At 46.7% G+C, this 13,345-nt stretch overlaps 3 protein-coding genes across 3 annotated transcripts in view; all 3 read right to left on the reverse strand.

The window, feature by feature from the left end:
* LOC129410371 (putative golgin subfamily A member 6-like protein 19) overlaps window positions 1-593 on the reverse strand; it is a 1,680-nt gene extending 1,087 nt beyond the window's left edge. The window contains exon 1 of the mRNA XM_055158419.1: window positions 1-593. This exon is cut by the window's left edge and continues 1,087 nt beyond it. Coding sequence (XP_055014394.1) covers window positions 1-455 — 455 coding nt within the window. The 5' untranslated portion in view covers window positions 456-593.
* LOC129410366 (GATA zinc finger domain-containing protein 14-like) lies at window positions 529-2,842 on the reverse strand. Its single transcript, XM_055158408.1, has one exon. The coding sequence runs from the start codon at window positions 2,224-2,226 to the stop codon at window positions 655-657; it is 1,572 nt and encodes a 523-aa protein (XP_055014383.1). The 5' UTR covers window positions 2,227-2,842; the 3' UTR covers window positions 529-654.
* Window positions 2,843-7,439: 4,597 nt separating this feature from the next.
* LOC110174755 (ras-related protein Rab-1A) lies at window positions 7,440-12,879 on the reverse strand. The gene is made up of 6 exons (XM_020940855.2): window positions 12,690-12,879; window positions 10,921-10,993; window positions 10,411-10,506; window positions 9,213-9,308; window positions 8,869-9,000; window positions 7,440-8,126 (listed from the first exon to the last, which is right to left on the reverse strand). The coding sequence occupies exons 1-6, from the start codon at window positions 12,701-12,703 to the stop codon at window positions 7,929-7,931; spliced, it is 609 nt and encodes a 202-aa protein (XP_020796514.2). The 5' UTR covers window positions 12,704-12,879; the 3' UTR covers window positions 7,440-7,928.
* Window positions 12,880-13,345: the final 466 nt, after the last annotated feature.

The following is a 13,345-nucleotide window of genomic DNA, read 5'->3' on the forward strand; positions in this document are numbered from 1 at the left end:
TGCTGGATTTGCTCTTGCAGACGTGTTTTCTCCTGTTTGATCTTTTCATGTTCATCACAGAGAATCTCCATCTCCTCCGACAGTTCTGTGTTCCTCTGTCGTTGTCTCTCTGTCTCTCTACACTCCTCCGATAACCTGTTCTCCACACATTTCAGATCTTCGGACATGCGCTTCTTATAAGATTTAAAAACAAAATTTGAGGAACCGACTCCTGTCCTCAACGTTTCGAGCTCCTCCTTCAAATTCACCTTCTCTTGGTTGAGCTCGGTGACAGTTTTGAGGAGCTCTGAATGGGAGTCTTTCAGCTGAGCATGTTGTTGACGTTCCTCCTTCAGATCTCGTAGGTGTGGGCAGACTTCACCTTCTGCTTCATCACACCTCATCTGAACTTTCTCCAGCAATTCGTCTTGCAAGTGGATCCTCTTGGTCTGTTTTTCTAAGTGGCAGTTGAGCATGTGCAAAAAGGTTCAGATCTTCTCCTGTAGCTTCTGCTTCTTAACCGAGGACTTTTCGATCCTTTTGCACAGATTTTTATTCCAATTGTTTAAGTTTTGGATTGTCTCGTTTTGTTCCTGGACCTCATTGTTTAATGTTATTAGGTTCTTTTTTTTAGACCTAGAGTGTTATTTCATACCAGACCTCATTGTTTAAGTTTCAGTTCCTCTCGTTTTGTTGCTGGTTCTGATTTTCTAAGTTTTGGATCGTCTCATTTTGTTCCTGGTTCTGATTGTTTAAGTTTTGGATCGTCTCGTTTAAGTTTTGGATCGTCTCGTTTTGTTCCTGGTTCTGATTGTTTAAGTTTTGGATCGTCTCGTTTAAGTTTTGGATCGTCTCGTTTTGTTGCTGGTTCTGATTTTCTAAGTTTTGGATCGTCTCGTTTTGTACCTGGTTCTGATTGTTTAAGTTTCGGATCGTCTCGTGCAGTTCCTGGATCTCAGCCTCTAAGATTTGGCGCTTGACCTTAGGTCGGGATTTTCTAAAAAAACGCCAGGGCAGATCTTTGTTCCGAATGTTTAAGTTGTGGATCGTCTCGTTTTGTTTCTGGACCTCATCGTTTAAGTTTTGGATCGTCTCGTTTTGTTTCTGGTTCAGATTTTTAAAGTTTTGGATTCTCTCGTTTTGTTGCTGGTTTCGATTGTATAAGTTTTGGATCGTCTCATTTTGTTCCTGGACCTCATTGTTTAAGTTTTGGATCCTCTCGTTTTGTTCCTGGACCTCATTGTTTAAGTTTTGGATCCTCTCGTTTTGTTCCTGGACCTCATTGTTTAAGTTTTGGATCCTCTCGTTTTGTTCCTGGACCTCATTGTTTAAGTTTTGGATCCTCTCGTTTTGTTCCTGGACCTCATTGTTTAAGTTTCGGATCATCTCGTTTTGTTGCTGGTTTCGATTGTTTAAGTTTTGGATCGTCTCGTTTTGTTGCTGGTTTCGATTGTTTAAATTTTGGATCGTCTCGTTTTGTTCCTGGAACTCATTGTTTAAGTTTTGGATCCTCTTGTTTTGTCGCTGGTTCTGATTGTTTAAGTATCGGTTCCACTCGGTTTGTCGCTGGTTCTGATTGTTTAAGTTTTGGATCGTCTCGTTTTGTTGCTGGTTCTTATGTTCTAAGTTTTGGATCCTCTCGTGCAGTTCCTGGTTCTCAGCCTCTAAGATTTGGCGCTTGACCTTAGGTGGGGATTTTCTAAAAAAACGCCAGGGCAGATCTTTGTTCCGATTGTTTAAGTTTTGGATCCCCTCGTTTTGTTGCTGGTTCTGATTTAAGTTTTGGATCGTCTGGTTTTGTTGCTGGTTCTGATTTAAGTTTTGGATCGTCTCGTTTTGTTGCTGGTTCTGATCGTTTAAGTTTTGGATCGTCTCATTTTGTTCCTGGACCTCATTGTTTAAGTTTTGGATCCTCTCGTTTTGTTCCTGGAACTCATTGTTTAAGTTTTGGATTATCTGGTTTTGTCGCTGGTTCTGATTTATAAAGTCGTGGATCGTCTCAAGCAGTTCCTGGTTATGATTTAATGAGTTTTGGATCGTCTCATTTTGTTCCTGGTTCTGATTGTTTAAGTTTTGGTTCCTCTTGTTTTGTTCCTGGACCTCATTGTTTAAGTTTCGGATCGTCTCATGCTGTTTCTGGTTCTGATTTTCTAAGTTTCGGATCCTCTCGTGCAGTTCCTGGTTCTCAGTCTCTAAGATTTGGCGCTTGACCTTAGGTCGAGAGTTTCTAAAAAACCACCAGGGCATTTTTCTGTTCAAATATGCAGTAAAGAGAGAGAAAAGCTCTAGTGTAAACGTGCTGTAGTAGCTCTAGTAGCAGTACACGCAGTACACGCAGTAGTCGTAGTACACGCAGTAGTCGTAGTACACGCAGTAGAAGTGGCAGTATTCTGTGTCTGTAGTGTTTGTTTCGTGTTACACTTATAATCTTCTTCAAAACAGTAAGTTGCTTTGTGCTTGTCCTTTACTGATGATGTCATAAAGCAGAGCGCTGCTTTGAAGTAGTAGTAGTTGTCAAGTTAAAAAGCTCAGCCCCTGCACCAAGTTTTCACCTCCAGTCCAGAGCCTGTCTCCTCTCACCTCTGCTCCTCCTCTTCCTCCTCCCCTCCCTTTTTATTAGTTGATGAGGTTATTTTGAGTCTGGCCAGTAGATGGCAGCAAGACAAAAAACAAGGTAACCAGGTGTGTCTCTGGAATCATTTAATTAGGCCCAGGTGTGTGCAAACAATTCAAACCAAACCACGGAATGTGAGGGGAAACAGAGACACAACTGGTGAGGAAATTTAACTTTAAAATTAGTTTTAAGTTTAAAAGGAACTGTAAATAAATTCAATTTAAGTTTGAAAATGCCAGAAGAGTTAAGTTGAATAACTAAATTGTTTAAATCAGATTTACTACTCTATAAATAAAATGATGTAAATCCTAAGTTTAAGTAGCTCTAGTTAAATATTATATAAATATATGTTATTTAGCAATTAAATTCTGATACATAAATACATTGTTTTTTATCTTCAAATATTACTTTCATATTCATTTAAAACTGTATAAAAAGTTAATTATAGGATTAAAAAATTATTGGTTAAAATGATAGCTATTTAAGTTCATGTGTGAAATGTGCTAGATAAAAAAAATACAATAATATATATAAATAATATATATTATATATAAATGATATTATAATTGAAGTGTATTAATTAAAATTAAATTGGATTATATAACTAATGAAATTGTAAAATGCTAATTTAATTACACATTTGTTTACTTTAAAGGTTTTCGACCTGCTACTGCTACTGCTACTGCTACTGCTACATCAACTACAAATACCACTACTACTACAACTAAAATAATCAAATTATTTCAATAAAAAACTTCAAGCCGAGTTGAGCCTTGTGTCTGTTTCCCTGGTTTTTTTCAAGTTGGACCTGCATCCTGAAATAAAGACTTGACAGTAGTAAAAGTATTAGTAAAAGTATTCTGTCACTTGAGTGTTTATTTCACTGTGTCACTCAAAGTTTACTTTAAAGCAGCGTCGTGCTTCTCTGATGATGTCATCAAGCAGAGTTCTATCACCATGGAGATCCAGGGCGGCATTAGAACATCACGTTGCTACGGCGACAGCTTCTCAGGCTCCAAAACTATTTGAGATTCTAGAATGTGATGATGTCATCGTCCCAGAGGGGAGGAGCTAAATCATTTTCCCGGTGATTACGATGTTCTTTTCCATCTGTATTAATATTAGATGGAAACCATGGCAACAGAGAGGTGGTCTGCTCTTGTGGAAGCTTTCACATGTTGAACATTTAATGTTGTTTTTTTATAATTAACAAAACTAGTCGATCTCACCTGGGACAGAAGGGGAGGGGCTTAGATCAGAGAGATCAGGAGTCTAACCCACAACCTCCTGGTGAGAGGGAGGAGACAGGACAACCGCCCGACATCAGAGCGTTTGTGAAAGCAGCGGCTGAAACGTCCCCAACACATTTGCACGACTTCATTGTTTTTGCTGATTCAAGGAAAGTTACTCAGAAAATACTCAGGTAAAGGGGCGGGGCCTCACTGCTCAGGTAAAGGGGCGGGGCCTCACTGCTCAGGTAAAGGGGCGGGGCCTCACTGCTCAGGTAAAGGGGCGGGTAAAGTCTGACCTGTTCATTTTCAGAAAAGTCCTGGTGTTTGACACAAAGAAATACAAATTGAATGAACAAATAATAATAACCCAGTTTTGTTTTGTATGTGAACTAGAAGTGCACAGTCTGATCTTTGAACACTGAAGAGTCTCAAAGTGAGTGGTTTTACTGTAGACAGGAAACAGGTGACACAAAGGTCTGCACACAGATCCCGGTTTACAGTCTGTGGACGTCTAAAGAGGAAAAGGACTCTGGATTTCAGCATTTTCAGTTTGTATTTTGGATTTAGATGTGTCATTTATCATTGAAAGACAAACAGACTGAGTAAAACACAGTGATAATAATAAAAATGAAATGTGAAGTTTTTGAGGCGCCTATGTTCTATTTTTGTCATAATTACACCAGGGATTTGGGACATAAGCCTCTGCCGTGTCCTGTTTTACATTAGTCCTGGTTTAGTCCTGGTTTAATCCTGGTTTAGTCCTGGTTTAATCCTGGTTTAGTCCTGGTTTAGTCACAACAGGACTTGTCACTTTTTAGTCCTCTCCTTGTCTCCATCCCTTTTTATCCCTCTTCTCTTCCTATGTCTTCATCTCTATGTAGCGGGAGGGCATCAGACACACACACACACACATGTATAAATATAAAAATACTGGGGTGGGACATCAACACTTTGATTCCGATTTATTAATTACAAAAGAAAAAAAAGCATTAAAAATGTGAAGAGGTTTTGGGAGCGTTTGACGGACAGGAGGACGCTGGACGTTTGTGCTGCAGGTCGAGGTGTGATGTTCAGACGCTCGTCGTTGGTCCGGTTCTTCTGGACGAGACATTTAGATGAAAAAAAAAATAAAAATGATCTGATGGAAGAAATGACAAAGACGACGTTTATTTTAAATGTGCAGAAAAAAAGAGTTGGATGTGACAAAAGCTCCTCAGAAGCTCCTCAGCCCCACGAGAACATTGAAACCAAACACGAGACAGAACAGAACCTGTGGAAAACTCCAGCACGAGACGAGACGCTCCAGGACTAAACCAGGACTAAACCAGGCAGGAGTTTCCTTTGTCAACTCTTTGAAAATGAAAAACCATTTATTTTTTCAGACAGTAAAAGATCTGGAGTTTAAAAGTGTCTGTTTTATTTGGAGTCGTTTACTAAATTCTTTTACATCAAACAAAAGTCACTTTTGGGGCAAATATTTTCATGTGATTATTTGAGATTATTTCATTACAAAGTCTTTATTTAATGAAACAGATTATTTTGTTAAATCAAGTCCCACCCCGATGTAAAGTCGATATCAGGAAATATTTGGAGATCGGTTTATTGCACTTGACGCTGCGATATCGAGACGGTCAGACGATAGAGACGGTCAGACGATATCGAGACGGTCAGACGATATCATGTTGGTCGATCCAGAACCGCTGCACGTGGACAAATGTTTGTAAATCGTCTCGTTTCATCCAAAGTCCAAGCAGAATATCGACTGAAACGATACCATGGAATTGATACTCGACCCAGTATCAGCGCTGATATCCAGTATCGGTATCGGTGCGTCCCTCCTCTGCTGATGTCAGAATATTCTTCTGTTATTTAACCTTTTTATTCTGTTTTTTTCTCATTTCTGGAAACTTTCCTACAAACTCCCGTCTCCATGGAGATGAGGATATTCCCCAGTATGGCATTAAACCTGTCCCCGTCTCCACGGAGACGACAGGTGATATTACAGGTCTGATCTGGGGCGAGGCGAGCTGACTGTGTGTGTTTCAAGTATCTTTGACAAAAGCACCAGTGTTTGAATCAAAGTTAGATTAGTTCTTTTAATGCCATACTGCGGAACATTCCAGGCAGAGCAACAGCGTCTCCATGGAGACGAGTACAGAGATAAGAAAAGGACAGGTGTGGGAAACGTGGCTCGTTGGTTGAGAGCAAATCCGCGGTGAATCTGGAGCAGAATGTGGATGGTTCTGGTTTTTATTCAGAGAAAAACAAGTGAAAAACATTGAGCTAATCCAAAGTGTAGTAAAGATTTAAAAAGAGCAAATGCGGAACATCGACGCTTCAGCACACGAGACTTTACACACACAGAGAACTTTCTCACTTTGAATCTGGTTTACTCACAAAAACACTAAAACACTAAAACACTCGGACCGGATTTTAGACGGGATTTATCATCGGACTTTCTCCAAGTATGAAGCGCGAGGACAGAGGACAGAGCGAGGAGACAGAGGACAGAGCGAGGAGACAGAGGACAGAGCGAGGGGACAGAGGACAGAGCGCGGGGACAGAGGACAGAGCGAGGAGACAGAGGACAGAGCGAGGGGACAGAGGACAGAGCGCGGGGACAGAGGACAGAGCGAGGAGACGGAGGACAGAGCGAGGAGACAGAGGACAGAGCGAGGGGACGGAGGACAGAGCGAGGGGACAGAGGACAGAGCGAGGAGACGGAGGACAGAGCGAGGAGACGGAGGACAGAGCGAGGGGACAGAGGACAGAGCGAGGGGACGGAGGACAGAGCGAGGAGACGGAGGACAGAGCGCGGGGACAGAGGACAGAGCGAGGAGACGGAGGACAGAGCGAGGAGACGGAGGACAGAGCGCGGGGACAGAGGACAGAGCGAGGAGACAGAGGACAGAGCGAGGAGACGGAGGACAGAGCGCGGGGACGGAGGACAGAGCGAGGGGACGGAGGACAGAGCGAGGGACGGAGGACAGAGCGAGGAGACGGAGGACAGAGCGAGGGGACGGAGGACAGAGCGAGGGGACGGAGGACAGAGCGAGGAGCGGAGGACAGAGCGCGGGACAGAGGACAGAGCGCGGGGACAGAGGACAGAGCGAGGAGACGGAGGACAGAGCGAGGGACGGAGGACAGAGCGCGGGGACGAGGACAGAGCGGAGAGAGCGAGGGGACGGAGGACAGAGCGAGGGGACGGAGGACAGAGCGAGGAGACGGAGGACAGAGCGAGGAGACGGAGGACAGAGCGCGGGGACGGAGGACAGAGCGCGGGGACGGAGGACAGAGCGAGGAGACGGAGGACAGAGCGAGGGGACAGAGGACAGAGCGAGGAGACAGAGGACAGAGCGAGGGGACAGAGGACAGAGCGAGGAGACAGAGGACAGAGCGAGGAGACAGAGGACAGAGCGAGGAGACGGAGGACAGAGCGAGAGACGAGGACAGACGAGGAGAGAGGACAGAGCGAGGAGACAGAGGACAGAGCGAGGGGACAGAGGAGGAGACAGAGGACAGGACAGAGACAGAGCGCGGGGACAGAGGACAGAGCGAGGGGACAGAGGACAGAGCGCGGGGACAGGAGGAGGCTCTTGGCTCGGTTCTGTCTCTTTCACTTTTTTAGTGTCAGATCAAACTGTTGAACAAACCCGAGGACGTTTGGTTCTGACCACAGGAAACAAACACCTGCTTCATTTGTCCTGGACTTTCACACGTGAGTTTACAGAAGAAGAATCAGATGAGACCGACTCTGCTGCGTTTCCCGACGGCGTTTCCCGACGGCGTTTCCCGACGGCGTTTCCCGACGGCGTTTCCCGACGGCGTTTCCCGACGGCGCTCGGGTCTCGGCGTCTCAGATCTTTGGATCTTTGCTGCAGGTTTGAGTTTGAGAGTTGTGGAATTTTTTATTTTGGATTTTTGAAACACATAAAATATTAAACTTCATCAACGGAAAAGGAGAATAAAAACAATTCCGATGTGTTTTTCCAGAGTTAAAAGCTTCAAAGTGAGAAAGTGTGTGTGTGTGTGTGTGTTTGGAGCCGCCGCGGTTCCACCAGGAGCCACTTTGCCTCTGAGTCCGTGTTCCCGGAGTCCGGTCTTTAGCAGCAGCCCCCGGAGCTGGTCTGGACCGGTTTACTCTGGATCTTGACGTTGCTTTTCTCGGCGTTTCCGGCCGTGGCCCCGGGGCCCATCCTCTTCTTGATCTCGGCCGCCATCGTCATGAAGGCCTGCTCCACGTTGGTCGCGCTCTTCGCACTCGTCTCCAGGAACGGGATCCCCAGGTTATCGGCGAACTCCTGCGGCGAGAAAACACGTCACTCAACGCCACGGCATCACCTGGTCTAGTCCTGGTCTAGTCCTGGTCTGGTCCTGGTCTGGTCCTGGTCTGGTCCTGGTCTGGTCCTGGTCTGGTCCAGTCTTTTTTTAGTCCTGTTCTAGTCTCGGTTTAGTCGTGTCTGTGTTCCGTGTCGTGTCTGTGTTCCGTGTTGTGTGTTCCGTGTCGTGTCTGTGTTCCGTGTGTTCCGTGTCGTTCCGTGTGTTCCATGTCGTGTCTGTGTTCCGTGTCGTGTGTTCCGTCGTGTCTGTGTTCCGTGTCGTGTGTTCCGTGTCGTGTGTTCCGTGTCGTGTCGTGTGTACCGTGTCGTGTCTGTGTTCCGTGTCGTGTCTGTGTTCCGTGTCGTGTCTGTGTTCCGTGTCGTGTCTGTGTTCCGTGTTGTGTGTTCCGTGTCGTGTCTGTGTTCCGTGTCGTTCCGTGTGTTCCATGTCGTGTCTGTGTTCCGTGTCGTGTGTTCCGTGTCGTGTGTTCCGTGTCGTGTCGTGTGTACCGTGTCGTGTCTGTGTTCCGTGTCGTGTCGTGTGTGTTCCGTGTCGTGTCTGTGTTCCGTGTCGTGTCGTGTGTACCGTGTCGTGTCTGTGTTCCGTGTTCGTGTGTTCCGTGTCGTGTCGTGTGTACCGTGTCGTGTCTGTGTGTTCCGTGTCGTGTCTGTGTTCCGTGTCGTGTCTGTGTTCCGTGTCGTGTCTGTGTTCCGTGCGGTTCACCTTGGCTGTGGTGTAGTCCACGACCTTCTTGGTGGTCAGGTCACACTTGTTTCCCACGAGGAGCTTGTTGACGTTCTCACTGGCGTAACGGTCGATCTCCTGAAGCCACTGCTTCACGTTATTAAAGGATTCCTAAAAAAAACACACAGTCAAGACGAAAAACTCACGACGAAAAACACTCAAGACATGTTCAGACGAGAGAAGAGGAGAGAAGCAGGTCAGGAGGGTCAGAGGAGGGTCAGAGGAGGGTCAGAGGAGGGTCAGAGGGTCAGAGGAGGGTCAGAGGGTCAGAGGATCAGAGGAGGGTCAGTGGGGGGTCAGTGGAGGGTCAGAGGAGGTCAGACCTGGTCTGTGACGTCGTAGACCACGATGATGCCGTGAGCTCCTCTGTAATAACTGGAGGTGATGGTCCTGAAACGCTCCTGTCCAGCTGTGTCCCACTGAAACACACACAACACTCAGAGTCCACGTCCACCCAGAGTCCACGTCCACCCAGAGTCCACGTCCACCCAGAGTCCACGTCCACCCAGAGTCCACGTCCACCCAGAGTCCACTCAGAGTCCACGTCCACCCAGAGTCCACTCAGAGTCCACGTCCACCCAGGGTCCACGTCCACCCAGAGTCCCCACGTCCACCCAGAGTCCACTCAGAGTCCACGTCCACCCAGGGTCCACTCAGAGTCCACGTCCACCCAGAGTCCCCACGTCCACCCAGAGTCCACTCAGAGTCCACGTCCACCAGAGTCCACTCAGAGTCCAGAGTCCACGTCCACCCAGGGTCCACGTCCACCCAGAGTCCACTCAGAGTCCACGTCCACCCAGAGTCCCCACGTCCACCCAGAGTCCACTCAGAGTCCACGTCCACCCAGAGTCCACTCAGAGTCCACGTCCACCCAGAGTCCACTCAGAGTCCACGTCCACCCAGAGTCCACGTCCACCCAGAGTCCACTCAGAGTCCACGTCCACCCAGAGTCCACTCAGAGTCCACGTCCACCCAGAGTCCACTCAGAGTCCACGTCCACCCAGAGTCCACGTCCACTCAGAGTCCACCCAGAGTCCACCCAGAGTCCCCACGTCCACCCAAAGTCCACTCAGAGTCCACTCAGAGTCCACGTCCACCCAGAGTCCACTCAGAGTCCACGTCCACCCAGAGTCCACCCAGAGTCCACCCAGAGTCCACCCAGAGTCCACCCAGAGTCCACTCAGAGTCCACTCAGAGTCCACTCAGAGTCCACTCAGAGTCCACGTCCACTCTGAGACCACGTCCACTCTGAGTCCACGTCCACTCTGAGTCCACGTCCACTCTGAGTCCACGTCCACCCAGAGTCCTCCCAGAGTCCACCCAGAGTCCACCCAGAGTCCCTCAGAGTCCCCACGTCCCCTCAGAGTCCCCACGTCCACTCAGAATCCCACGTCCCAGAGTCCCACGTCCCAGGTCCCAGACGTCCCAGTCCCCGAATCCCGTGTCCCCGTCCCCGTCCTCGTGCCCCCGTCTCTGAGTCCCCATCATTGTGTCCCGCAAACTGTGACGGTCCAAACTCACGATCTGCAGCTTGATGGTCTTCCCGTCCAGTTCGATGGTCCTGATTTTGAAGTCGACTCCGATGGTGCTGATGTAGCTCTCTGTGTACGTGTCATCCTGGACGCAGCACAAGGTCAAAGGTCAAAACACAAACGAGGAGACGAGAGCAGGACGTTTCAAAAGTCCAGAGTGTGAAGTCAAACTAACTCTGGTCCATTGGGCTTTTTATCCTCTGAGCCACTCAGGAGAAGCTCTGAGCTGTAGAAGCTTCAATAAGTCACTTCTATGACTCATTAGAAAAGTAGTTGAAGCAGAAAAACCAGTCCACAGAAAACAAAATCAACTTAAAATACAAAGAATAAACAACCAAAAAACACTAAACACAGAGACAGTGTACAGACCCTGGGCCCTGTTCTAGTCTCGGTTCGGTCCTTTTCTAGTCTCCGTTCGGTCCTGTTCTAGTCTCGTTTTGGTCCTGTTCTAGTCTCGGTTCGGTCCTGTTCTAGTCTCGGTTCCGTGTGTGAATCTTACGGCGAAGCGCAGGAGGAGACAGGACTTCCCCACTCCAGAGTCTCCGATGAGCAGCAGCTTGAATAAATAATCGCTGAAACACAAAAAGGGACAATTCAGACACACGAACAGAACCTGGATCTCTTTGTTTAAACGTCCCATAATCCTCAGCTCTGTTCTGATGTAGTTTAACTGAGACTCCATGTCCCATAATCCTCTGCTCTGGTGCTGATACGGGAAGTGAACGTCGAATGTGTCGCATAAACGAGTTTCCTTCCTCTGAACGAGAAACAAACCTGGAGCTCTGGAACTAAATAATTGAATAAAATATACGTAAAACTACTCAATAAAATATCAATACAGCAGCCCACGATATTGATCCTGTATCATCTGATTATTATTATTATTTTTTTTTTTTTTGTAGTTTATTGGGTCATTTTGCAGCACTGCAAAACAAAACAAAACAGAGACTCCAGACTCGTGGATCAGGACCGAAAGGGTTTAGGCTGAAGTAAAAATTCTTCTAAGGCCAAAACTCTTTTAAACAATGACACAAATCCAAGAAAGAAAAGCAGCGTCTGAACAGTGAGTTTGTGTTTACAGTTTCACTTACGACGAACTGTAAATATAAAAAAGACAAAATATGAATTATCATTATTTTATTATAGAAACAATCACTCATTCCAGAGCTCTAGATCTTTCAAAACATAACACTTGATACATATAAAACACAAGCACTTTTTTCTTTGTTCTTATCTTAATTTTTTTTAATGTTTTTTTTTTTCATTTATGGTCGTACAAACTAATAATAATGCCAATGAAGGCACAATATTTATTGTTTACGATCGTATCAAAATAAGCAAACTGAGAATGAAGAATGTAAGTTTATTTCTTTGTTTATGGTCGTACAAATAAATAATAATGTTAACAAATTAGATGTTTATATTGATATTTTTGCACATCCCTAATTCTGACAAATACTTTTAATTTAACAACACAAAATAAGCAAAATAAGCATTTTTCTCTTCTGTATTTTAAGAGAGAGAAGAAAATTCCTCTAGAAATGGTTCCACGATGGATAAAAAGGCGCTAAAATGTAAAATAATTGGGAAAACATTGGAATAAACCACTGCGACGTGTATTTAACGTCATTAATCCAAGAACAACGGCTATAAGTCTCTAATATCATGAGAAACATTAGAGTCTGTGGTGGTTTTTACCTTCGGCTGAGCTGTTGTGTAACACTTTGTACCTGAACAACTGTAAAAGTGACACAACTCCAAAACGCAGCCACTTCCTGTTTACACCCGCCGCTCCCAAAACTCAACCAAAACGCGACCAAAACGCACCGATGTGAGCACAGAAAGCGCACACGAGCGGGCAGAGCGAGGTTAAAGCCCCGACAGAGCCCCGACCTCCCGCAAATAACTTCATTATACAACAAAGATCCGGAGTAAAAGCTGCGCCGCTCCTCTGCTAGCGCCCGGCTACGAGCTAACGCCGCCGCTTTTCACACGATTTCACAAGAATCACGAGTCATAAACAAATAATATGTTAAATAAGTTGGGCGCGGACGTAAAAATGTGAACTCGGTGAAGTTTGGAGCGGGTTAAAAGCGCTGTCATGGAGTTTGGGTGCGCTGCCACAGCCCTTAGCATCCCTTAGCATTCGTTAGCATCCGTTAGCATTTAGCCGCTAACAGTTGATGTGTATTTGAATGAGGCGCAGCTTTGTTAGCGGCTACATGCTAACAGATGCTAAGGGATGCTAAAGCCCCGGGGAGGACTCACTATTCGGGGTTCATGGCGGAGTTCGGGCTTCGTGCGGCGGCTGCGGAGCTGTTGGAGAGGCCGGGGCCGGAGGAGGCGCTGGGAGGAGGCCGCTGGAGGAGCCGCTGGAGGAGCCACTTGAGGAGCCGCTGGAGGACGGGGGGAGACGAGCTGTGTCCGACCGGGCGCTGGACGAACGGGACACGGCCACACACAAAAAAAACCCGAGCGTCAGCGCAGCACTACAGGAAGAGCGCGGGGCATCATGGGAAGTGGAGTTCGGACGGACGGGGTGTATCAGATGCCCTCCCCTCCTCCTGTGTCTGAACATGTCTGAAAAAAAAAAAAAAAAAAACACGACTAAACCGGTTTTAAAAATGGCTCATATTCTATAATAATCTGGGTTTTGATCCAAGACTCCTGCTCTGTTCTCCTCCTGTGTGTCAGATGCCCTCCCACACTCCTCCCGTGTGTCAGATGCCCTCCCACACTCCTCCCGTGTGTCAGATGCCCTCCCACACTCCTCCCGTGTGTCAGATGCCCTCCCACACTCCTCCTCCTGATGTGATGAGCAGGTGGATTCAGGTGGAGGTTCAGGTCTCCTGTTTTAGACCATTTGGTCCTGGTTTAGTCCCGGTTTAGTGCTGGTTTAGTTCTGGTTTAGTCCTGGTTCAGTC

This window comes from Boleophthalmus pectinirostris, unplaced genomic scaffold, assembly GCF_026225935.1.
Source record: "Boleophthalmus pectinirostris isolate CB_2022bp ecotype Guang Dong unplaced genomic scaffold, ASM2622593v1 HiC_scaffold_22, whole genome shotgun sequence".
Lineage (NCBI taxonomy): Eukaryota > Metazoa > Chordata > Actinopteri > Gobiiformes > Gobiidae > Boleophthalmus > Boleophthalmus pectinirostris.